Source organism: Rhinolophus sinicus, linkage group LG01, assembly GCF_036562045.2.
Source record: "Rhinolophus sinicus isolate RSC01 linkage group LG01, ASM3656204v1, whole genome shotgun sequence".
Classification (NCBI taxonomy): domain Eukaryota; kingdom Metazoa; phylum Chordata; class Mammalia; order Chiroptera; family Rhinolophidae; genus Rhinolophus; species Rhinolophus sinicus.
This window is the reverse complement of record NC_133751.1, coordinates 203,891,736-203,917,996: the sequence shown is the minus strand read 5'-3', so window position 1 is coordinate 203,917,996 and position 26,261 is coordinate 203,891,736. Positions and strand designations below refer to the sequence as shown.

At 47.2% G+C, this 26,261-nt stretch overlaps 1 protein-coding gene and 2 non-coding genes across 5 annotated transcripts in view; all 3 read right to left on the bottom strand.

Moving 5' to 3' along the window:
- Positions 1–2,094: 2,094 nt before the first annotated feature.
- ATG16L1 (autophagy related 16 like 1) overlaps positions 2,095–26,261 on the bottom strand; it is a 37,521-nt gene continuing 13,354 nt past the window's right edge. The window contains exons 6-19 of one of the 3 annotated variants that reach the window (XM_019739763.2): positions 24,689–24,754; positions 22,303–22,389; positions 21,593–21,649; positions 21,323–21,373; positions 20,620–20,722; positions 18,018–18,123; positions 14,259–14,329; positions 13,575–13,646; positions 8,302–8,422; positions 7,925–8,030; positions 5,406–5,555; positions 5,216–5,263; positions 4,286–4,387; positions 2,095–3,602 (exon numbers count right to left, since the gene is read on the bottom strand). In XM_019739763.2, the coding sequence (XP_019595322.1) occupies positions 3,509–3,602; positions 4,286–4,387; positions 5,216–5,263; positions 5,406–5,555; positions 7,925–8,030; positions 8,302–8,422; positions 13,575–13,646; positions 14,259–14,329; positions 18,018–18,123; positions 20,620–20,722; positions 21,323–21,373; positions 21,593–21,649; positions 22,303–22,389; positions 24,689–24,754 (1,234 nt within the window). In that variant the 3' untranslated portion in view covers positions 2,095–3,508. The remainder of the gene's footprint in view (positions 3,603–4,285; positions 4,388–5,215; positions 5,264–5,405; positions 5,556–7,924; positions 8,031–8,301; positions 8,423–13,574; positions 13,647–14,258; positions 14,330–18,017; positions 18,124–20,619; positions 20,723–21,322; positions 21,374–21,592; positions 21,650–22,302; positions 22,390–24,688; positions 24,755–26,261) is intronic. The other 2 variants (XM_019739764.2, XM_019739765.2) reach the window with 2 other exon arrangements.
- Positions 8,910–9,166, bottom strand: LOC141568098 (small Cajal body-specific RNA 6). Its single transcript, XR_012491109.1, has one exon.
- On the bottom strand, positions 19,458–19,731 carry LOC141568099 (small Cajal body-specific RNA 6). Its single transcript, XR_012491110.1, has one exon.

Sequence of the window (26,261 nt, the reverse complement as noted above, 5' to 3'; positions counted from 1 at the left end):
ACGGAAGCCCAAGCTCCCTGAGGAACGAGATCAAATGGTGCTGAGGTGAGTGAGGCAGCTAAGAATCATTTCCTGGATCAGAGTCTAATCTTTTACTGGCACGTACCACGTATCCTATGTGTTTTTACAGAATCTATGCCAATACAGACATATTTCACTCTACTCAAGATTTCCAGTTTATTGGCTTGAAACTTTGGGATTCCCAGCACGACTGGGATGCACTGTAGAAGGAGACACAAGGGAAAGGACGCAGGGGAGTAAAGGGGTTAACACAGCGACTCTCCCCCCCCCCCCAATGCCCCAAGAGGCACTCTGACATCAGCCTCACGCTGCAGGCCTGGGGGGCCAGGCGGATCTGAGGTGGCCATCACTGCCCCCTCCATTGCCCCCCCATGCCTACGGAGGGGTCAGGATCTAAGACAGCTCCTCGCTTAGCTCTGAACCCTTGCCCTAGTTGCGAAATAGGATACAATTCAGATCTTACAGAGTGAGAGCCAGACTCCTTCTCTGTGTCCAAGGCGTCTTATAAAACCAGAAATGCTTGGTTTCTGCAGCCCAGCAAACAATCTCGTATGAGATGCTTTATCAGGATCACTCTTCTCACTGGTGACTCACACAGGTGATGAGCTTCAGGTCCACATTTTAAAATGTCCAATTCCCCAAGGTCACGGTCATGTTCTAAATGTGAAGACACACAGGTAGCTCTGTACACCTTGGTACTCTCTGCAGTCTGGAACTCCCCTACCAACCCTACCTTGGGGCTTGCGCTGCCAGCCCCACCCCCTGCCCCCGGCTGAGAGCAGCATCCTCCATTTACCTGTGTCCATATAAAACTTCCCATGTGCCACAATGCACAGGCGCCAAGGGGCTTTACGAGCCACAGGATAAGGGCTACTGTGTGCAGTCTGTGCTTTAACACATCCAATGTGATTTATTAGTTTTGGGAAATGACCTGAGAAATACAAGTTCATTAAAAAGATGTTTTTAAGTTCTCAGCTTCGGAAGTATATTAACGTCTGGATCAAAGCTGACAACACTTACAAGGACGCACACTGGCTGTCACCCAGAAACTGTCCAGGAGATTAAAAACCTCTATGCCCACCGCTCCGCACCCCACAGAACCAGCAGCACTAGGGTCGGGTCCCAGGTGATCTGACAGAGGGAGGGTGAAGACCCAGAGCTGGATGAAGTCAGACTCCTCTGTAGCATGAGTCCACACCATCAGCTAACTTGGCAGTCAGGTGACCTGCAAAGAGCTTTACAGTGTGGATGCATCTCAAATGGAAACATTGTTGTTACAAGCAGAGGAGCCACGCTCCCCTCCAAGTTCAAAGAGAACGGGATAATCGGAGGCTACTGCAGAGAGCAGCCTCACTCCCCTCCAAGTTCAAAGAAAACGGAGACCACACATCGCTTACTTTGGGCTCCTTTTATAATGACTCACTCACTTCTTTAAAGGTGACTTGCAAAGGGCTCTCTCAGCTGTTTAGAAAGTGCTGGCTGCTGCCAAGACTTCAGATCCTAATGGAATCTTGACTCAAGTTGCTGGGCTGAGCAGATGTTCGGCCAACCCCTCTGTAAACACAGTGCGGGGACGGTCCAGGTTTTTCGGGGGATTCCGGGAGATCTGAATTTGTTAATGGCACAAGGCTGCCTGTTAGATACCTGAGCTCCCATGAATAAACCACTCCTCAGAGAGGTAATTCACGCCGTTCTGCAAAGAGGATGAGTGGAGGCCAGAAGACGACATGTATAGAGCATTATCAGTGCTATGGACGGTCTCCCATGCAGGGAGCAGGAACTTGTACCTGCAGCACGCCTAACAGTGCGCTGGGCTCTCAGATGACAGCTGCTCAAATTCTGAAGAGACCCTTTCCTGGTTCCGGTTAACATGTGCAAACAATGGGAAACTATGGAATGTTGACGTTGACAGGCTGTGATACCCTGGGCTTAAGTGATGAACGAGGAAGGACAGCAGGAAATTACTAGCTGTTATTTACTAATGAGTAAATACCAGGGAAATAAATGAAAGAAACTGATTTTTATCCCCCTTGAGGATAAAGGAGAATAAAAGAACCACCAAGAGACACGGAGTTTGAAAAGTATATAACAGATTTCTTTTTTATTTACATCAAGTTCTGTTGGGCAACACAATTAAATAAATAAGACATGTCCTGGCCTGTGAATTTCAACTCCCCTTGAGTTCTCTGAATGGCAAACGGAAAAGGGGAGATGAGGGCAGGGTGAGAGAAAGGAGGACCCCCAACACAGGACAGACACCTCACCGCTACCCACTCCAGCACTCATATCCACAGCTGTCCAGAGGGCAAGTACGGAAGGAAACAAGTAAAGTGCAAATTAAAAAGTGATACAAACATCAGTGTTTCAGTCACTCGAGAAACTAAAATTTTATACACAGGTAAGATGGGAAAGATAAATTTCTTTTTTTTTAAATGCCACAGGCCAGTCTTTCCCCTGCCCTAATCACAGCTCCTGAGATTGAAAAGGTGACATTCCCCGGCCTCCTGGAACGGGTTCCTGTGTGGAAGCACCGAGGGGGTATTGCATGGAGGCCTGGCAAAGGGACTGGGATGAGCTGCTGGCTGGAGTAACGCATTCCGGCCCTCCAGTCTCTTCCCAGCTGTCACCTAGGCACACCTGGAAGGACCGTGGAAGGCCCCCTTTCTGGGAACTGACAGATGGGAGACAGGAACACACCCTTTACTTTCCTGCAGCACACCCACTTCTCTGCAAAAAGGTTTTTGTACTTCGTTTCAAAAACATATTTGTTTAACCAAGTTGAGATTTATGTCTTGACCAAGAAATAGATATGTAGAATCAGAAGCTTTGAAGAACAGTTGCTTTCCAAGGACAGTTTAGGAGAGCTAAGAAAATTCCAACCGTAATCAGATGAGAAGGGAGGAAGAGCCTAGTAATGATACAAAACAGCAGGGAGGACCACAGTCCCAGGTCTCCTTGGAAACCAGGGTGGTCGCCATGGGCCACCTGAGGATGGGGTAAGCCTGTTTGGGTTTCTGTGAATCCAATGATTAAAGCAAGTTCACCGGGAAAATGATCCCGCGGTGACAGGACATGCATTAGGCCAGAACTGACTTGGGAAGGACGGGAGCAAGCGCAGAGGGAGAAACCCGCCGCCAGGTGGGGGTGTTTTTGGCACAACCGTCCAGTGAGGAGAGCGGTGGTGCCTGTGCCCCCCGCTTAGGTACGGAAGATCAGAGCCAGTAGTGTTTCCCACCTGAACTGAGGCAAGAAGCTGCGCCTCAGCTAAGGGACCGCAGTGTCAGATCTTTTTCAGTGTTACTCTTCCAGGTCACGAGAGACCTCGGTCCACATCCTCAGAAATCCCATTCAAAGGAAGGCCACTGCCACAGGGCTCGCGCTGTCCTCTGGAGGTCAACGCTGCAGCCAACACCAACACCACCTGCCGACAGAGCTGCGGGCCTGAGTGCTTCTCCGGCTTCGGGTCTGCTCTCCCAGGGAGGCGCCATCAATACTCTGACCACAGCACAGCTTTGCTTCCTTTATCAACACTGACCACGTGGGAGCCGGAGGGAGACCACGCCACTGCATTGATAGACGAGCTTCAAAGGAAAAGGGCGGAAGGCCTGTGAGAGCCCCGTGAAGCTCACACAGGCTCCCCTGCAGTCAGGCTCTGGCCACTCAGGCCTGCATTACTCGCCAGTGCTGCTCCCACCCCCCGGCAGGCACGTCAGCGGAGCAAAGGAACTAGGAGGAGCCTGCACTGCATTTTAGGACGTGCTTTCGGGATGAAGGGTCTCGGGCCTTCTCGAGTTTGCCCTAAAGAACAGCTGAGTGAGTAAGAGTGAGTGACAACACGTGCCTCTGACAAGCTCCTGAGGACCACGGACAGGACCACTCACTGCTCGAGGCCCAGACAGAGGTGGTTCTGCAGGAACCCGGCTCCGCAGTCTAACTAGCAGTTGGGCCTGGGTGATGGAACAAAGCTCAGAAAACAAGGAGCCATGGGGCAGGTGAGAGACAATGTTTCTGTAACCTTTCCTCCAGCAGCCACTGCTCTAATTGCTCGAACAGGAATATTCCGTAACATAAACCAGCAGAACACTCAGCTGTTGTACTGTGGGAATGGCCCCGGCTTCTCTCCTCTGACCTAGCTCACAGCAGAGCACGTGAGTGGACACTGCCCTCGTGGAGCCGACTCAGGTCCACGCCTGAAGAGGTCATGACCCCGGAGGGAGTCACAGGACCCGCGCACCACCTGAGGGGCTCGCAGACTTCATCTTACCTGTGGTGCTTTGAAAGGACCTTCTCCACTTTCCCCGAGAGCACGCTCCAGATGTAGAGCGAGCCCTCGGCCGAGCCTGCTGCCACATAGCTGCCGTCGGGGCTGGGGAACACAGAAGACAAGGCGTCAGAGCCCATCCCAATTCCGCATCCCTGCCTCTTCCCAAGTCATGTTCACTTCTCATTTGAGTCAAACACATGACCGTTCCTGGACCCAGGAATCAGAAGGCGCCACTCACTGTTCCGACCCAAGCTGCTTCACCCTGTCCTCTTGGCCTCGCCCGCCCACTGCAGAATGGTGCCATGTTACTTCTTGGGTCCACAAGTCCCTGTCTCTCAGACTCATAAACAGCACACAGGGTGATCAAGTCAACCCTCAAATGGCAAAGGGTGTCTTTCAGCTGAAGGACTGCCTGGTTATATGGTTCAGTGACAGCAGGAAAGAAGGAAGTGTCAGCTGTGGAGTTTCTGTGAGCTTCTCTACAATACGGGAACTGACCACGGCAGTGCACGTGGGAGAAGCACCACGCGCAGAAACACGGAGAACCAGGAAAGGGAAACTGCCCTTCTCCCGAGAGCCCACCCAGCTCTGTCCAGGGTGCGACAGTCACCTTCCTTGGCGACTCTCAAGTAGTTCTGTGCGAACGCAGGAAAGACGGGGGAAGCTGCTATGCCCAGAACAAATAGACTAGCCAACCTCTGTATTTCAGTACAACACACTTCTCTTCTTGTAATCACAAAGGAACACTAGGAAGGAAGGACCTCCTGTGACAGGGACCTCCAGTACTGGACTGACAGGCTCACTCCTGGACACTCAGGTGGAGACCTGTATAAACCTGGCCGTCATCCCAATGGGAAAATGCCCGTGTCCTAACCGTTGAGATGGACCACACTGGGGGTAAGACGGGGCAGCGGGGGCATCACCACTCACCTGAACACAACTCTTGTCCAGTCAGAGCCGCACTTGAACCCAGGCGCGCTGAAACAAACAACAGGGCACGGTCACCCCGAGAGTTCAGGGCACTGAGGAGCTGAGAGCAGGCTGGGGGCCTCTGATCTTCATGCAATCCTCAGAAAACCAGCAACTCAAATGAAACCCAAACCAGCGTGTCTTCAGTTACCTAAACGTCTGTCTGATAGCATTGATTCGGAGATCAATAATTTTCAGCAGGTCGTCACGGGAGCAGCTTAGGAGTTCAGTTCTTTCTGGGTTTAAGTCCAGGGCAGTGATTCTTCCCAACAGCTCCATCTCTTGGACGATAGTTTCTGACCTGCAAACCAAATGGAACGTCTGAGAAAATGTAACAGAGAAACGGCAGAACTCCCCGTTTTAACCAGGATGTCGTGCATGGAGAAGGGGGTGGGAAAGCAATTCAACTAGAATGCAGCACTCTCCAAAGGCAGTGAACGTGTCCCCAACCTTATAAAAGTAACCTCAGTGATTGCTTTTTTAATTCTTTCCATCAATGGACTCTATGGTAATAGTTTAGAGTACTAGAACTCCAAATTTGGTAAGCATTAATTTCCTTGCCCATTTCTGGAGTAATGCAGTAACTGCCAATCAGTGACTCTGCTCAGCATGTGCTAACCAGGGCTACTACCCAATTAGTGTTATATTATGCCAATTACATCATTTCAACTTATCCAAAGACATGTGAACTTGCTGCGGTGGGACTGGGCTGCCTTATATGGACAAATGTGTGGTTCCTCCACACACAGTCCAGCTCAGGGGCCCTCCAACTCCCTTGGTGACGCTAGATGTCACACGGGACTCCAGGGCAGAGTCACCACACTTTGCAAGTCCCTCTTCTTCCGTTTAGCCTCCCAGTTCTTTCTGGGCCCCAGTCCACACCCAGGTCCGTGAACAGCGATCTGTTGGGGTTACAGCCAAAGGAGGCGCGGACCCTTCTATAGTCATTTTGTTGTAAGATTACAAGGAAATGATTTCCTGCCTCACCATCCCTAAGAGTTTATCTTAGTGTTTTTTAAATTTATTTTAAGTGTGTTCTTCCAGGACCCATCAGCTCCAAGTCAAGTAGTTGTTTCAATCTAGTTGTGGAGGGTGCAGCTCACACTGACCCATTTAGGGATCAAACCGGCAACCCTGGTGTTACGAGCAACACACTCTAACCAACTGAGCTAACCAGGCGCCCCTATCTTAGCATTTTTAAATACGTGGTGGGAGGCAAGCCACTCCACTGCCTTGGGACTCAGGGACTTCACCTGTCAAATTAGGGGGTGGACCAGGAAACCTCGAACATCCAGCTTAACTCTTGAAATTCTATGCTTCAGGTTCAAATTTCAGTTTTAAAAAAGCTAACCGAAGGTAATGGCTAGGAGCCAGAGGCTTCACACCAGGCCTTTCTAAGCATCACCTGGAACCACAGGCTGTTCACTCACCACGCTGTCCCAGCTGCCCCCCATCCAATCAGATCACTAGCTATCGTGTTTCCCCGAATATAAGACCTAACCAGCAAAGAAGCCCTAGCATGATTTTTCCTAATGCATCTTCTGGAGCAAAAGTTAATATAAGACCCAGTTGTATTTTCATGGAAACACGGTACCTCCTAACAAAGCAGCCGCATCCTAGTGAACTCCTGCCATTGGCCCCTTTTCTCCCCTCAACCTTGGCCCAACAACAGGACTCTCCAGCGTTCCGGCCACTTCTGGCCATGCCTCCTGAGGCAGCTCCCTAGATGCAGCCCTCGTCCAGCTTTATATGCTGTCTTTGAGTAATCCGTTCTCACACCTTCAAAGTCCTCCTTGAGGACTTCCGACCGCTCTCAAATATTCTGCTCCCATTTCTCCAAATGTCTATTAGAAACCACAAACTAATGTCCTTAGCTGAACTCATTCTCTGGACCCTCTTCCTAAATCTGTCATTTATTCTTCGTCTTACTTTAATTCTCCCCTTCCTCAGCCTCTACATCCAACCTGTCAATAAGTCCTGTCCGAGTTCTCCCTCAAACTGTTCCCTCCCTCCACACCTCCCTCTCCTGCTTTGAGTTCAGATCCTCCTCACTCTTTACTGATTCCCTGCGCCCCAATACACCCTCTGAAACTGCCAACAACGTAACACGCTGGACTCTCTTGAAGCCAAACAGCCAACAGCTTCTAAGACCAAGTCACGTTCAAATGGCACAAAGCCTGAGGCAATCTGACGCCAACCCACCTGTCAGTCTCCTCCCACGCCCCACCCCGACTCGCCCTGTTTCAGCCCCAGCAGGCTGCCCGGCTGCCAGTGCTTTTCTGCACTGTGAGGCCTCCTCACCTCACGAGACGAGCCTCGAGGCCTTCTCTTCCGTCCTGGAACCAAGGTGCCTGGCTCACTTCAGCGCACTGCGCAGGCCTGTGTCTGTCCTACCGATCACACTGGAACTACCTACCTAGCTCGCTGCACACCTAGGCTTATCCAGCAGCTAGCAGAGCACCTCATAAGTACACAGTGCACGCATGCTCGTACGTGACTGCTGAACGCAACTGTCTACTTCATGGTAAAGAAAATCCAACTTCAAATAAATGTGCACTGGAGCTCACCATTTCTAGGGAATTTAAAAACACAACCCACGGACACGTCATCACAGTTCTGCCACGTACAGACCCTCTCATCTGCCTCCCACCAAGCTCTTGGGTATTATACCGGATGTCCCAGAAACGAATTTTCTTGTCGAAATGTCCACTCATTACACACTGCTCTGTGCAGACAATATCATTGCAGCTGGATCCTGCAAACACTGTCTTTATGCCTGAAAGAAAACCGAACATTAGTCATCAAGCAGGGGCCCCTCCATGGCTGCCCACACACCACTGCCCTCTGACGCTGAGTAATCAGAACTACCCATTTAAATGAAGCCTCAAGCACAAAAAACTGCCACCACTTCAGTGCCACTCTGAATCTGAAACCGGACTTGAAATCCAAACTGTATGGCACTAAACGCAGGCTCTGACAGGCCCCGAACACCTCTGCAGTTAGCGTCCCATGGCACATATAGACACAGAGAGACTGAATTTCCTCACAGACTTTGCTGCGCAGATCCCAGAGTTTGAGGGTCCGGTCGTGACTTCCGGAAACGATCCTCGCGTTGTCCAGCAGGAACTTGGCGGATAGCACTTTGCCGCTATGTCCCGTGAGAGTGTGCTAGGAGAGAAAGCACAGCCAGTCAGCCTGGGCACCGTGCTGGGAGAGCCAGCGGCAGTCCCAGTGCCAGGGAACGCGCTTCTCCTCACAGCCGGAAAGCCAAGCTCTGGGTGTCGCCGGAGCGGACGTATAAAGAGGAAGAGGACGCAGCTCCCACTGCGAACAACACTGAAAAACCACAACCCAACTTCGCCAGTGCAAACTTCAAGTGCCCCTCTGCTCAAAAAAGGGAGGGACAGTCAGAGGACCTTTTTGAAATGGGCTCCATTGCAGACACCTTCTTGTACTGTTCTTACACCTTTTTCGTAAGTCTTGATTTTATCCAATTACAAAAATTTTAAAGCCTGGGTCTTACCCAGTGCCTCTGAAAATCAGTCCCCTATTTAAAGTCAGAAGAGACACTTTCGTTCGCTGCAGGCATCATTTACAGAAAAGAAAACATCAGGTCCCTTTACACAATTAAACCCCCTGGGGGTTTTCCGTCAGAGGTCTCAGCTTGAAAGCCAGATCATAACCCCAGATTCCAGCACTCCCAGCAAATCCCTTCACGACTGGCTGTAGGATGCCAACTGCACGTCCTCCCTGGGCTCGCCAAGGAACACAGACCTGGGCATCACCGAGTGTCAGCCGCCCTTTTGCCCATCACAGCACCACTGGAGCCTGATGGCAGTGAGGCGGCTGGGATTGGTCAGGGTGCTGGAGGCGGACCTGGGGAGTCAGCCCTTTTACTATTCATCATTGACCTCTTGTATACGTGCGACGCCTCCCGGGCTCAGAAGGTAATCACTGATGTTTTCTTTCTAATAAAAAACGCCTTTTAAAAGACCCTAGGATACCTACTACCTGCTAACTCATGGGTTCCAACCCCATTCCCAAAGACGAGATCTCAGAGTTTAGCGTCACGTCTTTAGTGTTAACGTTTTAGAATCCACTCTGTCCTCTATGCTCAGAGCAGCAACTGCACTTCGGGACAGAACAGAAAACTTACGGTCACACGTGCTTCTCCCTTTCTAAGGAGGAGTTTGCACGGATTCTAAAACTCATCCGTCCCACATTAAAACCTCTCTGACACCAAGACTGCGTGGTACACGTGCTGCCTGCCGGGGCAGGTGTGCTGCAGCCTATGAAAGCCCCCACTGGTCCTGCTGGTAAAAGCACGACAGCTCCAGGAACAAAGCCTTATGAATAAAGACTCCACTCAGTGTAACCCATCCAGCCTACAAACCACGGGGAGACAGGAAATCTCGGTAGGTCCTTCTGCCACTCTGTAAATTAAGTTCTTATTAAAGAACTACTTCATCAAAAAAGGAAAATTCTGTGTACATGCACTGTTTTCTTTACTGCGAAAGTAAAATCACATTTCACAAACACAGGGAGGCAAAGACGTTGCTCAGAAATGGGCTATGTGAACGCACTCATTTTTACGGACTCCAAATGCCTACGTTCATATTTTCATATATTTCATGTGAAAATATTGCTAAAAAGGTAGCTACTGCTCTTCTAACATTATAGTCCAAGCACGTTTCATGTGATGGCTGAAAGTGCACGGGCCTGGGGGGTGGTCGCACTGATTTGGGTCTCTAACATCTCTGAGAGACTAATCTCTTCTTCATGCTGGTTTATTAGTAGGGACCAAACAAGGCCCACAGTTGATAGCATTAATTCTCTTCCTTTTTGCGCCCCCACTCTTAAGAGTCTCCCTTAATCTTTAATAGCGAAATAATCTTCAAGGGGTGAGATCACAATTTAATTGAAATTTCCGTGGCCAGCGGACAGACACTTAGGGCACCTTACATTTCGTGATCACAAATGATGGTGTAATGAGGACCTATGAGCATATAGCTTCCTCTTGACTTATTTCCTGGAATGAAACTATTGGACTAATGGAATCAAGGAAAGGGATGCTTTCATTTCTCAGCTTTTCACTAAGTACTATTAGCTTACTCTTTTAAAAGTACGGACTTCTGCTCATGGTGTTCTTGGTGGAAACCAGCTGGACCTGCCTGAGGCCAACTAGGCCCTTCTCCACGCCCTCCCTGGCGGAACTAAGCCTCCTACAAGCACTGAATCGCTTTTATCATTTAAAAAGTCCTTACATTAAGTGGATCAGATTTAAGATTATTTTTCCCATTCACTGTTTTTGATACTGATCTTTAATATTTAATTCTAACACACTGTTAGGTTTTATCTTCCTCTTTTAAACTGCAACTCACAAGAGACGAGGCAGTGGATTCAGATGTCACAGCAGCCAGAGCCTCCAAAAGGGGAGGAGGCTCAGCGTTCTTCTCTAGGGCTCTGCACAGGCTCCCGTGTCACAGGGCAGACCCCGAGGGCCTCCCACCATGCAGGCAGCTACCGTTAACACCAACCCAAGACAAAACTGACTGCAGAAAAATGCAGAACTGGAAGAGGAAGTTCCTGAAAGCCAGTCGCCCCTGTGGCCACTTCTCTACGTCACTGTTAGAGAAGCAAGCAGGGTGGGTTCTTCAGCCTACTTCCTCCAGTCTCATCTCAGAGAGCAGCCAGGCCATTCTGCGCTGACCTTTTAGACTTTTAAGAGGTCGAGAACACCTGGTAATGCAAGGACTCCTGTCATGGGCCGCTGTCAATGGCAGGCTGTTTCTAGGATACCTTCACTAAAAGGATTTTAAAGCAAGCGCTCCTCCGGCCGCTCTGTGCTGCCCACCTCTCCCAACACCATTCCCTCATCTTAGCTACAGATACTGACCAGGGCTTGGAACCTGAGTTTCAGAACATGGATGTCCATTCAAGTCCTCCAACGGCCACTGTCAACTAGGGTCTAAGTGGAAGCCACCACCCCACCGACATCCCAGGCCCTGGCAAGTTTCTTGCGGGTTCTCTGGAGACGGAGCTGTTTTAAAAAGGCCTCCTGATCTCCTCACACGTTCACCTCGGGGCAGCAGAGGGGTTCACACCTAGTCCAGCTAGTCAAGCAAAGGAGCCCCACTGCTCGAGCACCGTGACAGCACCCTCACCAGGGAAACTCAGCCCACCTGTGCAAACGAGCTCACTTGAAAAGTTTCCCCACAGTATGACTTCTGTCTTCCAGATCTATCCGCCCAGGTCCCCTTGTTATGTCTGTCCCAAAGGCTGATGCCCACCTGTACAGAACTCTTCTACCAATGAAAAAATATCAGCCTGCACTGGTTGACTCCTCAATGGCTTGCTTTTCTCCTCCAAGGGCCTAACACGTGAGGAAGGTTGTAAGTCCCTCTCCACTATGAAACAGTTTTGCTCTCCTCAGTCTGGAATAATCCAGGCCAATCCAACACAAGGAAGGGCACAGACCTCAATTCCAAGTGTCATCTTTTTGTTAACTGCGTGACCTCAGGCAATGGGGGTTTGGCGTGGGGCCTTTTCTGAGCCTCAGTTCCCTCATCTACCTACCTCACCTGGTTCCCCGAGGACTGAAAGCAGTATGTACATAACATACCTCAGAAATGGGTCTAACGCATAGAAGCCGCTCAAGAAAAGTCCCTTTTCCTCGAGGGAAATTAACAGTTGCACAAGTGTTCAACTCCATCCTAAAAGTACAGTAAAGTCAGATGGTTACAGAATACGGCACACCACAGGATGAACTCCATGGCTGCCATGACAACAGGCTAGGCCACCTTTTCCACGTTTAGGGCGCAGGACACAGGACTATAAACTTGCTCAAGCATTTGAACAGCTGTGAACTGTTTCCTGAGGAAAGAGACCAGCGACGCCCGTGGGCATCCGGCAGTCCACCTCCCCGCTCCTTCAGGCAGACAGAACACAGGCAGGCTCTGCAGCTGTCACAAGAGAACGTCACCTTTGTCATCTCACATTTTGTATGCAAAGCCCTGGATCTTCTTTCAACCCAGAATAAAGAACGACCACCCTCCCTTTCAGTCCAACTACAGTATTTCCTTGAAAATAAGACCTAGCCAGACAATCAGTTCTAATGTGTCTTTTGGAGCAAAAATGAATATAAGACCCAGCCTTATATTTATATTATATTATGTTATATTATATTATAGCATATCATGTCATATATCATACCCGGTCTTATAGTAAAATAAAACTAAGTATCACATTATATTATATTATATTATTATTGTATTATATTACATAACACCCGGTCTTATAAGACCGGGTCTTGTATTAATGTTTGCTCCAAAAGACGCATTAGAGCTGATTGTCCAGCTAGGTCTTATTTTCCGGGAAACACAATAGCGTCTAATGCTGGTCATTTGCCACAGAGCTCAAGAGAACGGAAGGCCTACGTGATGAGCTAAGCGTGTGGCCACATTGCTGCGTCGTCGGTCCAACCACCGCAAACCACCCGGGGACTACTGCAGTATAGCTCCCACTCCCCGAAGCTCTCTCTGTAAGAACTCCACTTAATATTATGCCGTTTCCCGTGGGTTGACATACAAGAGCTGGTGTCAAAGTTTTTTGGTAAAATGCCTATTAATGTCAAGTTCATCCTCCACCTTATCTTTCAGTAGCCTTTATTTAATGAGCTCATGGAAAGACTTCTTCAAGCTTAAGGAGGAAAACCTGTCTCCAAATTAAGCTGTATGTTTTTCTTTAGAACAAAGGTGATATAACCCTGAAGTTTTGGTCTCTGTCTTAGAATCCAAGAGACTTCTCGGCAAGTTTGTGTTCAGATGCCGAGTTGCTCCACAGGTGATCGCATGACTCTCCCTTCCCTTACACCTGACTCCTAGCTTTAGTTGTTTTATCTCTATCATAAGCACATCGGTAAGTACGTACTTTCCAGCTATACTCCGTGAGGTAATTATCAAGTCTTGGAGCCCAAAATGAACACAATTTATATCATGGCACTAAGATTGCTGAAGTTAAGCTAAAACTGGTGTCTACTGAAAGTATCTAGTTCTTATCAACAGGAGTATCTCAAGTCTTTCATGGAAATATGAAGGCTTCCTATTGCAAATATTTTGAAATTGAATCTTGGACAAAATGAGTATAAAGTGGAAACACAAATTTTCCCAAGGCCGAAAGGAAAGGGCAAGGAAATCAAGTATGATTTCAGGAACACACACACAATTTTCCTAAATAAACTGACCCGCCATTGCCTACATTTTGTGCCCTGACAACTATATGAAGTTTGGTGATTATACTAATTTTGTTAACTGGGTCTTACCCGTAACCGATAATCATCCACTGTCCAGATTCGGCTTGCAAAATCATTTGAAGCTGCTAAGAGGTAAGATCCCTATAGGAATAAAGGGGGGATAAACAAATTTCAGCCATAATAGAGGAAACCAGTTCACACACTACAAACTCCCCAATAATGTCCAAGGTCTCGATGTCTAAAACTACACACTTGACCGAATACCGTTATCACCCGTGTTCTGTCAACTCACATATCCCATTCAGTTCAGACATTTCTCCTTAGAACGCTGCAGGCCCTCCAGCTCAAAATGGAACCCTCCTCCCACACTCGCTTCCCCTGCTGCCCGCCTTCAGTAACACCACATACTAATTCTCTACACACCGCCCAAGCCAGAGCCCAGAGGAGCCGACTCTCCCTCGCCTCATCTCCCAACTACCCTCTCGGGGACCCACTCATCTCTGCTGCGTCACCTCAGCCCAAACCGGGGCCCTTATCAAGTCTGCAGAGACATGGCCCAGCTGTCAGTCTTTAACTCGGTCACGATCAGTGCATTTGTAACCTACCTGCATCCTTTTCTAACATTGATTTTACTTAAGATAGAGAATAGCAGAGAAACCAGATAAATTCTTTTTAAATTTCAAGAACCAGATGTCTTAAATTGTTTCTAAACACCTCAAAATCCCCCTATTTCCCTGGGTATTAGATACTTACAGCACTGTCAAATTCAATGCTTGTAATTCCTGCGTTACTGCCGGAGAGGGCACCCTTGAACTCACATTTGTCTGGATAAAAAGAAAAATTCAGGAAAGACAGGAAGGTAAAGCCAAAACATAAGTTAAAATGGGGCACCTGAAACACAACAGAAGCCAATTACATTGTCAAAACAGGAGCGTTCCTGCATCATCACAGAATCAACTAGTGGAACAAACAAAATGTGAGACGGCATGTGATTAAAAAAATAGTGAATGTTTAAATAAAAAAATTTTATTACAGAAGACCCATTGCCATTAATTAGCCTCAAGATACTCCCCCTCGCTTTGAACATACTTATCCCATCGCTCTTGCCACTTTCTGAAGCAGTTCTGGAAGTCCTCTTTCGTGAGTATTTTTAGTTCACTGTCGTGACTGCCTCTATGTCCTGAATCATTTTGACTTTGGGAAGAGCCAGAAGTCGCATGGTGTCAGATCCCGTGAATAATGGGGAAGAGGACACACCGTAATGTTTTTATTTGACAGATATTGCTGTACCAGAAGTGATGTGTGATACGGAGCCTTTCCCTTCCATTGTGATCACAAAATATGGTGAATGCTGCTGCCGAGTGCCATCCAACAGAAAGGCAGGGATCTTCAATATGGGAAGCAGCGCATTAAACCTTAGTAACAGTGTGTGACAAGTTTCCACTTGTTTGGTGCAGTCGGGTGTGAGCTACGGTTGAGAGAAGGTTTGTTTTCAAGTGTGTCATAAATCATCCTCCATCATGACAATGCTCCGTGTCACACTCACACATCGCTTCTGGTATATGGCAATTTCTGTCAAATGAAAACTTTACGGTGTGTCCTCATCCACCTTATTCACTGGATTTGGCACCGTGTGACTTCTGGCTCTTCCCCAAAGTCAAAATGATTCAGGACATTGAGGCAGCCATGACAGCACAACTAAAGACACTCACGAAAGAGGACTTCCAGAACTGCTTCAGAAAGCAGCAAGAACGATGGAATAAGCGTATTTGAAATGAGGGGGAGTATTTTGAGGGAGGATTAATGGCAAAGTGTCTGTTACTGTAATTTTTAAAAAATGTAAACATTCACCGTATTTTGTGATCATACCTCATACTGTTAGTCAGTTTCTAAGAGTGATGAATGTATAAGCGGACACAGAACCTAGCATCTTGCCTGTGTGTTAAGCTGTTATTTTAAAGAAATTTAGTGTCATCCATTCCCTTTACAGAGAGGTAAGTGCAGGAATTTAAAAAACATGTCAACTGACTTAGAGACCATGTTTAATTTAGTTCTACTTTTTCTCAGTAAAATTTTCTAGTTTACATAAATACATCTTTGGGTCTGATCGGTACTTGTGTCAACAAACATTTTTGTAGAACTAAACAATCAAATTTTCAGAATCCAGGTGGGATAATTTTCATTATGGTCTGCAAAGAAAAATTTTATGTGTAACTGGCTAGTCATTCGAATGCCAGTGACGCTAGTTTGGAGTTTCTGGAATTTGTCCTTACACTAACTCTATGTCCATGAACCCTGAGATTCTGGCAATCCAACTGCCTGCGCCTGTGCTCCCTCCCTCTATCCAGCCACAGGCTACTGGGCCCTGCTCTCAGACAGCACTGGCCCCCCACATGGAAATTTCAGTGATGCAGGCCCAAGCTTAGAAGAGTGTAAGTCTCCATGATAATGAGATTCAGTTCCCTTTTTAAAGAGTAGCTTAAGGATGACCTATATAGAAATGCTAGGAAAACAACTACAGAACCACTCTAATCAAATTCATAAAAGGGGAGCACAGAATAGGAAAGATTTCAATGAATAGCCTTTATCTCTCACTCAGTACATCTAATTAGTAATAATGATGATACGAATACTGGTTCAGAGCTGTCAAATACATTTAGGGCCAGGATTATTAATTAACCTGGCTGATGAATGCTGCCTCTGAATTTATTTGCAAAATACAGCATATTAAATGCCTCCTTCTGGATCCTAGCTTTCATTAGATTTTCAGGAGTCAAAAAAGGCTGACATCCACTAATTAAGGTCTTTATTTAAATTAAACCTGTAAAGACAAAAATATTACTACAAATTCTAAGAAATATCACTTTGGCTTCTGCCCAAAATACTGGTCTGTTTGGACAAATATAAGAAATGATCAATAAAATGTTATTCCAGACAATAGCCCAAACACCTTGTTCAAGTTCTTTTATCTAGAAGGCACCGGGGAAGCTACGTCAACTACATTTCTATAAGTAATACCCAACTGAGCCTCTGCTTTTGATAGACTGAGCAGGGACAGGTGTGCCTACTGGGTGCAAAGTGCCATTCTTCTGATCTTCTAAAAGGGTAAAAAGAAAACAGGACACCCTGAACTATTTCATAAATGGACTCTTGGACTTGGTCTCTTCCAAGATTCAGCAAATATTAGCTAAAGTGAACAAAACTATGGACTTAATAAGCTGTTTGTGGAAGACAGGCCCTATAATTAGGATATAACTGATATAAAGGTAACACTGTTACTAAAAGTTGGCGTCTCCAATTATTTACAAGTGCTTTTACTGACCAAGGAGTAAACCAAAAATATTTCTAGTGTTATTTCTTTTTGTCCCAAAGCTTATCTGCTTAGATTTAAGAACCGAATCTCACAGAATTGCTATTCTTATGCTATCGTTTTATTATTATTTTATAACAGTTCAGCAAGTATCACTCCTAAGGTGTTTCTGGGTAAAAGAACACAGATTCTAAAGGGCCTCGACTAGCTGTAATTGCCAGGGACTTAACTACTGCTGAGTCACCTTCCTGAAACTCAAAGGCCCGCAGACAAGTGCGGTGCTGTACTATCATCTGCTCTAACAAAAGGGATCAACACATCGTTCTTGGCCTAAACACACCCAAAGCAGTAAGCAGTAACCGGAGGCCTCTTCAGTGGCTCTCCAGCTTAGAGAGGCTGCAGTGCCAGGAGCAAAGCACGTGCAGCCAGACCCCACCGCTCCCTTCCAATGGAAGTCACCCATCTACTCTCTGTGTGAACCAACCATGCAAATCCAGTAGTGTCTCAAGTTTTCAAATGCAGGCAATACCCACCCTTCTAACTGCACAGGATCCTGTGAGGATCAGAGGAAACTATTTATTGCTGGACAGAGAACGTGTACGTGCTGTAACTATGGAAACTTGACAAAGTGGTTCCTCTAAAAACCTACAGCCTAATCTTTGACTTTGCTTTATGAAAAGTATGTATATATTTCACTGAATCTCCAAATGTTAAAATTGGTCTATGCCCCAGCTTCAGAATTCTAAGAGATGATTTCCTAACTCCCATTTCTGGTTTCAATGCCATCCCATTTCTGAGTGCTCTGAGGTCATTTCTGAAACAATGTCTAACCAAAGACTCAGTCTTGACCTTCGGGCCTTTGGCTGATAAGCTGTTAAATATGTTTTCTGTTAGGCTATGGCCACTGGCATTAGTAAATGCACAAACCATAGTTCATAGTTTAATCAGAGTCTACAGCTGTTGGATTTTTAATTTTCCTTCTAAAACCTGTACTATCTTGAAGATGTTCCAATTAGTGTATGTTTGAAAAACACTAACACAAACATATCCATAACTTAACAGCATTTTCTAGTCACTACTTGGAAATTCAGAGCCAACAGCCACTCAGCTGTCAAGTGTAACTAACTGCGATGGTTACTGACGCTCTGGTGGGATTCCTTACACGACGCAGCTTCCTTCTGTCCACTCCAATGAGCTCTCACCTGCGAACACTTCCCAGAGCTTCACCCTGCGATCCATGCCCCCAGTGGCGAGGAGCCGGGACCCCGGGCTGAACTGCACAGCGTTCACCTCCCCATCGTGGGCGTCCTGCAAGACGAGCAGCGTGTCAGACCCAATCACTGTCATGCCCACAAAGAAAGAGCCCAACACCCCTGAGCCCACTGGATCCAAAGCAAAGGCTGAACCTTCGCTCTGAGAGGCGGGAGCCCATCATACAGACGGGTTCCTGGCCCAGGCTCGCCTAAGAGTCTGTAACATGTTACTCTTATCCAGTTCTACTTACTTAAACATGGTGTAACCTTCTTAAAGAGGATTCAAAGTCTGTAAACTAACTGCCTAAAGTCTATCTTTGCATTAATTTTACTTCTTCTGAGAGTAAGAAATTTCAATCTAAACTCTTTAGCAGCCTCTTCTGTCCAGACTGCATTCGGACTATGCATCCAACTCTGTATCTAATTCATGCAGAGCACGGCCTCTCCTGCTAACGGAGGCTTGCATGCTTTCCTAACACATGGGAGTCCTAACACGAGCACATCCAGTCCTATCGCCACATCAGTGTCACACTGGAGTCCTATTAGTTCTTTATGGAAACTGCGCCACTACCGTGTATTAGCGGTGTGACCTCTGCCAAGTTTAACTTCCTGAAGCCTCAGTTTGCTCGTCCATAAAAAAGAACTCCCACAGGTTTTGTGACCCAGGACTGTGCCTGACCATGAAGACTTCAATAAAAGTTAGCAGCTATTATTTGTGGGAGAATTTAAACTCTTGATAGGGAAATTCCTGAGGCTGGCACCCACACTGGAACACATGATCTGAAAAGATGGCCTTTGTGGTCAGGATAACGGAAAGCGAGTAAAAAGCATCCCAATCTAGAATGAGGAAAGAATACTAGAAGTTGTCACTGCAATCACCTCTGAGTCTACAGATACTGAAACGGTTATGGATGAAATACGATGTCTGGGATTCTGCTCCAACCAAAATGTGCGGGGAGAGGTAAGGAGATTGGCAAATGTGCCTAACTGACGCTGCCTCACAGGATGGCGGCTCTCTAAGTCCTTTTATTCTCCATTTCTACGTTGGAAAAGTCCCATAAGGGAAAAAAGAAAAGGCCGTGGAAAACACGGATTGTAAATATTAGATCATTAAACAGGTCATCACTCATTGCCCGAAAGGTCATTTTGAGAAGACAAAATCTGATCCTCACATTTGCTTGGGACTGAAAAAGATACTTAGAAGAGTATAGAGAGCACGACTCTATTAAGTGACTGGGATATAACATCACTCTATTCTGTCTTTGCCGGGTGATCTGATTTCCCACTCCTCTTTCTGTGTCCCACTGCTGGGAAGCTGTACGACAGGTGACCACACTTTTTGGCTTCACGCAATTCTCTGCCTTTTCTATGGTATCTTTCTACTAAACAGGTCTCAGATTGAAAACTTCAGATCATGCACCATCACACCCATGGCTGCCGCTCATCAATCTCCTGAGAGCTGGTGCTGTTGGATAGTTGTCAGCTGTGAACCGTTCACTCTCAGAAACACGCACTGACAGAATCCCAAATTATCAGCTGCGCCATTACCCCACACACATGACTTAAATGTGACAGGCAGAAAAAATGGGCTGCTGGGAGTTGAGGGCAGCGAAGGGACTGTGACATCAAGTGCAATCAGACCTTTCACCAATCATCATCGACCGCTGTGAGGTGCCCAGGCTGGCCAGGGAATCACAGGAGTGGAGTGGGATGGGAAGGGACTTTAACGGTCCCCAGCTCATCCAGAGTGGGACTCTCTTTAAATGTCCAAAGTTCATTGTGTGCAAATAGCTAATTATTCAAGTTCCTTCTTACTATGCCTGGAACTGAAAGGTGCCCCATATAAATGCCATCCCATTTGTATCAAGTCTCTCTCCCCTGAAAGCTGGCTCCTCTAACTCATCCCACACAATCTAAGAGTCAGCCCAACTCTGGGCTCTGCGCTTTCTGCTCTGCCTTTGCCCCCCTCCGTTGGACAGCCCTAGCCAGGTACCCTACATTTCCTAGGCTTGTTCAGTTCCTGCTCAGGCACTCCAGCGGGGACCCGGATTCTCCCTTCGGACTAGAATCCAGCTGACTCCAGCTGACAGTCCTGGTATCAAGTGGCTTCTGCCCAGGACCGTCTCCTGCTTCCAACCGCGTGGTCAGAAGTCACACAGATACGGGTATAAATCATGAAGCCAACAGCTGCCCTACTGATCCTCCAAAACACACGGCTGACGAGACTCTCACTACCTTGGAGCAAGTGGTGACAGCAATTCCATGAATTACGTCTCATTTCTCACCAGCGCTAACCACTCTGCCCGCCCCATCCATCCCTCCTGCTAGCAATCCTCTCAACCAGTCCTCTATCACGGAGGATGGCTGTAATCAAGTCTGTCCTCTGAAGCTAAGCAAACTGTGTCAATCCCTTCCAGCGGACAGAGCCAGCAGGTGTCAAGGCCGCTATAAATAAGACGTCAGGCTCAGCTGCAGGAGGAGAAAGGATCCTCCTTTAATTATCAGGCTGCTCTCGGATGAAGCCTGGTGGGGGGGGGGGCACCATACTTACAAAGACACACAGTGCAGTTGTTGGCACCCTCACTTCTTTACTAGAACCAGGATGAGCATCCACGTTGTCCTGGGGAACTGGAAAGGAAGAGACAGAGCGCCTCCTAAGAAGTAACACAAAGGAGAACATTAGGCAGGACTGCCCATCGAACGCAGAAGAGATTCAAGACATCTTTTATCAATGACTTCTTCCCCCTCCTAGGCCCTTCAAACTACAGAATGATTCACCAGATCAGAAGCATCCTCACTCAAACAACTGGGAGGACAGCCAGCACATACTCGTCCTCTCCTGCTTGCTAAGCCATGGATTCCAGAATTCAACACTGAGAAGCAACCCTGAACTCTTCCCCCGTCGATACACTGCAGGAAAATCTTCTCAGTGTAATGCACCGGCCAGCTTGCAGGGAGCTCGCTGGTCCTCTCAGAAAACAATTTAAGATGCGTGTATGCTTAGTCACAATCATCCTCAGCACACACCGTGGTCAAGGCAGAGTCGAACACATGCCAAGAAAGAGCGACGAACATGACTGCTGTACAGAGCTCAACCTAACGCCCCGCGCGGAGGGCTAGCGGCATTCCTAGGAACATGCAAAGCGCCCCAGTTAGCACAGGCGTTTGATGACTGAGGGCAGTGAAGCAGTGATCAGCTTGATTATCAATGACCCACCCTCACATGCCGGGGTAAGAGTGGATAATATTTTCACCTGGCAGCATCAGAAGAAGAGTGATGTCCCAAAAGGGGAGACTCGGACAGACTAAAGGGTAAGGCCAGAGACCAGCACGCAGCGAGAGTAAGAGAAAGGAAGTTGAGGGAAAAGGAAGAAGCGAAATGAAAAAGCTGAAATTACGGCATCTGTATACTCTGCACCACTGAATTCTGGTGTACGTTTAAAAAATGGTAATAAATCATGTACATATACTTAGGTATATTTATACACATATTAACAAGGAAAGGTGAAGGTTTTCTAACCTACCCAAAGATATTAGTGATAGAATCCAGAAGGCCTCCAGCAGGCTGCGAGAGTCGCTTACTAAAGAGGAGGGGAGGATAGGTTTAAACCTTAGAAACATTTTGCCCAAATAATCAATCAATAAAAACAGTCCACAAAAAAGGGTACCTGGGATTATGTTTCCCATTGAGTCCCCGAACCCCAGCCAGGAAACCCATCACAGTACGAGCCACCAGATGACAAGGTGGGAGGGAAATCCAGTCTCGAAGTTTTAAAAGAAATAAAGTTCCCTAGTATTAAATTAACTTCCCTGCAAATAACGCTTTAGACAATGACACTAGATGTCTAACTGACCTAACAATTTCCAGCTCTATATAAACAATCCCCATTCCTTTAGTCCTGCCTTAGTAAATAAATAAACAAACAAACCCTGGAGCCCAAGTAAGAACTAAACAGTGTGATCTAAAATCACCCCGCATAACAAGGTTGAACTGTCCATCGTTTAGGAAGCCACTATGCTTTCGCCCGCTCCCTTCACAGCCAGTGGCAGCACCAGGGGACAGCTCGCCTCCCATGAAGTAGAGGTGCAAGGTGAGGACACTCGGGAACCCACTGATCCCCGTGGCTGTGCCAGAGGGGCTGGGGTCCCAGCACGGAGGCGTGGGTGTACCCACCCATCCTTCTGTCATGGCCACAGCCGTGCGCGCCAGTCACGGCCAGGCCTGTGCACTTACGTGGCCGCTCTGCTGACGGTTCGCATGGGGGAGGTCTCCTCGGTATGCTCAGAGGTTTCATCCACAATGACTTCAATGTCATCGTCCCTGGAAAGAGGGAGAGAGGCCGAGTCTGATCCTGCTCAGTAGCAGCTCTGCGATGAGCCTGTTCTGCAAAAACCAAGGGTTCTCTGGAGAAGAAGAAGCCGCCACGCTCTGCGCAACACTAACAGAAACACTCAATCTCCTCAAATCCAATCCAGAACTCCAGCTGAAAATAAGCTTAGGCGGGAGCGTTTGAGCCTGAGGCCTAAACAGGTTCCCGCTTGGAAAGCCACGAAATGACGGCTTATTAAGTCCACAACCACACGACCAGTACCATGGCAGACTCCTTCCAGCAGAGGCCGGGCCGGCAGTGAAGGGCTCCAGGCCTCAGACGCCCGGACTGGACTCACCAAAAACCAGTTCCCATGAGACGGCCGAGTGGCACAGAGGATAGTTAGGGCTACTACGAAGTCAAGAAAAGGGCAATGTGGGGACAAGAGCCAGGTGAGTAAGAAAAGGCACTGCTATGAGGACCATGAAATCAACGGTTGCATGAACCCAGTTCTAAATATTACTGCAGTGTAAAACAGGAAAACAAACTCTAAACACAATTCACTTTTCCCTCTGGCTATATTACGTGTGAAGGTTAAACACTTGGTGCTTCTGACACCTGTCAATCACATTTCACGTGAAATAATCAAGTCAGAGGAACACACACCCCTTGGTTGTTTATCCCACTGGATGAAAAGCTCCTCTGGAATTCCCTTTCCTCCCCATTTTCCTGGTGGGGGAAGGTAAGTCCTTATTTTGGTCTTAATGACATACGGAGTTATAATCTTCATGGAGAAGTAAAATAATACAACGGATATACCTAACCCAAGACTGTCACCTAATTTTTGGATTCATAAGAACTTGAAAGCAAGATTTTTTCATGACTAATCATCTGGATTGAGTAAATGTGTACTTAATAACTTGTTACCAAGCAAGTTTGACCAAGTCAAACTAAATTTATTTTCCTTGGCTACTGAGTCTAGGTTCCGTGTAGCTGAACCCAGTCTGGGCCAGGATGGCCTGAAGAAAGAGAACAGGGCTGGGCTTTCTTCACGGCTATGGTTTGGGGAGCCACTTGTGTTCACACTAGGGCGATGACAGAACGGCAGAGTTGGCAGGAACAGCAGAGCCTATGTAAACGCTTTCGGGTGGAATTTCACAGTCATAAACGTACCAGGAACTGTGCAAAGGCCCAGAGCCACAAGAAAATAGCAGGGGTTGGCAACTGGTTATCAAAACCCTTCAAAGATGCCAATGCCCTTTCCCCCGGAAACTCCGTAGGACAGAGATGAAGAACAGGCCTGTACAGTCAGACACCCCCAGCTCTGCAGCCTAGCTCAGCCCCACCCTGTGCGATCTCGGGCAGGATGCTTGATCTGTCTAAATCGTGTTACACCTCGTCACTGGTTTATGCTGGCAAACGGGGTGGACAAATGCTGTTATTTTTCAGAAACAAAACCTCATTTCCATAATAATGAGTCAATTACTTATTTTGAAGTTTTGGGGAATATACTCGAGATTCACTTTCCACCATCTGAGAATACAGAAGAAATGTACATACTCTGCATCTAAAGCAAAGGCTTGATGTGAGAATCTTTTTGTTTTCTTATAAATTAAGCCATCAGGCAGATGACTCCTTCCTGAATTTAAACCACTCCTCTCCACTAATATGGAAGCAACCAACATTTTAAAAACTAGAGGGTCATAATTCTAATGCCATATTTCAGAATATATTTCAGTAGTAAAGAAACACACCCTGAACTAGAGACAAAGGGAATCTAGTCATGAAAATAGCCACCGCTCTCAAAACAAAGCTTCAAGTCTTAGGGAAGACCATCCACCCCAATCCCAGACCAGGAAAAGCTCCAAATTGATTCAATTCCTTTCGTTCCAGGAGATCCTCGTCTTCACCTGTTCTTCAAAACTTTGCCCAGACCTCCACTTAAAGTCATAAACCAAGAAGAGAGCAAGAGAAAGAACCGCAGCCCAGCATTACATTGTAGCAGCCACAATCAGGGGTAGAAAATGGACCAAAGTGTCAACAGGAAAACAGTGAGGCTGTCATTTGTTAGGGCTGCAGGAAGTTAGAACTCACAGCTCATGAAGAGTGTAAACAGGAACTTTCTGGGAGGTAATGAGTGTTTTTAATTTGGTAATGAGTGTTTTTTTAATTTTCTCCCTTAAATCTTTTAGTTTTCTTCTGACACTCTAGAAAAGTGTTTTACAGAAAATAAAGGGAAAAAAAAAACTATTTAAAAAGAGTGAATCAAATTACTAAGAGCACAGGTTTGATTGGCACGTCTCCACTTACTGTTCAACTGGTAGAGGTTCCTTTGCTGCTTCTGCGAGCTCCTTCTGCAGCCGGGCCTGTCGCCTCCTATAAGGAAAACGCCCATTATTTACGTCTGCTTAAAGAAAGCATGACGCTTCGGCTCTCAGCAAACTCGCTCTGATAACACATCTGGATGTATAGTGCATTCAAAATAACACAGCCTGGGGCAAAGACACCGTAAGTCCCAAACCCACGCTGTGAGGATCCCCATTACCAAGGACTTCAGAGCAAAGCCTAGAGGGTTGTTACTAGAGAAACCAGTGAAGCCACAGGGCAGAAACCTGCCCGTGGGACCCAGGGCCTCTCAGGAGAGAAAGGCCCTCTGGTGTATCCAGGGTTAGTTTTCTGTAGCAGTCTCACACTCACATACTAAGAGCATGAATAATGGCTAAGATTTACTTAGAACTTACTTGTGCCTGGCTTGTTTTTATTTTACAGGTTTTAACTCATTTAATCCTCATAACAAGGATGTGAGGTTAAGTGCTATTATTCCCATTTTACAGATGAGGACACTGACACTCCTAAGCCATCAAAACGTACACGGTTTCAATTCACTAGGGCTGGACACAGACGTCTACGCCACGGCGTGGTCAACAGTCACCTCCACTCTCAGAACCATTTCTGTCTCTCCTTCCCAAGTCCTCAATGCAGGCGCCCCCGAACTTTTACCTCGTCCTCACTCTCTCTTCTGTGACAAGTTCACCTGTTTTACCCTCTCTGTGGAGGGCCCCTGACCCAGAACTCTAGCACTGCTACCGTTTCCCTGAAAATAAGACCCAGCCGGACCATCAGCTCTAATGCGTCTCTGGAGCAAAAAGTCTTATTTTACTATAAGACTGGGTCTTATATTAATTTTTGCTCCAAAGACGCATTAGAGCTGATCGTCCGGCTAGGTCTTATTTTCGGGAAAACGGCACTGAGCTCGTCAAGAATGCTGCTGGCATTTAAGCTTCTACCACAATGAGTTCTCAAAACGGGGAAAGTCCCCCAGATGGCATTATCAGAATCTTGGGAAGGGAAGAGGCTGTAAGTTGAAAAAGTGTATTACCATCTTAATTTTATACCTGGAAGATGAAAAGTGAGTTTTACAGGATAAATGACAAAAAATCCAGTTTGACCAATTCTTCTAGCTGGAATACACACCCTGTGAACTGTCTCTGAGGGAAAGCAGCATCTCGGTGTGGGTGTGTAACACTCCTCTACAGGAAGGGACCTGTCGGCGGGTGGGTGTGGTTAAAGGACAGACCTGGGGTCACGGAGAAGGAAATGCTGCACCCAGCCTTTATTAGAACAGCTCACAGGAAATGACCTTCGTTCGAGTTCAAATATTCCACAGCAGCCACCGTGCCTGACTGGGGACATACCTTGGCCTCGTGAGGGACGCAGAACACAAACAGCTGTTTCAAAACAGTATGCCACGCTGTGACCCAGATAACCAAAAGCTGCTAGGAGGTGGGGGACTGGCAGGAAGCGGAAAGCTTCTGCAGTGGAGGAACTACCTGAGGAAAGGAATGGAAAGAATCCCCAGACCCCACATATGCAATCAGATGGT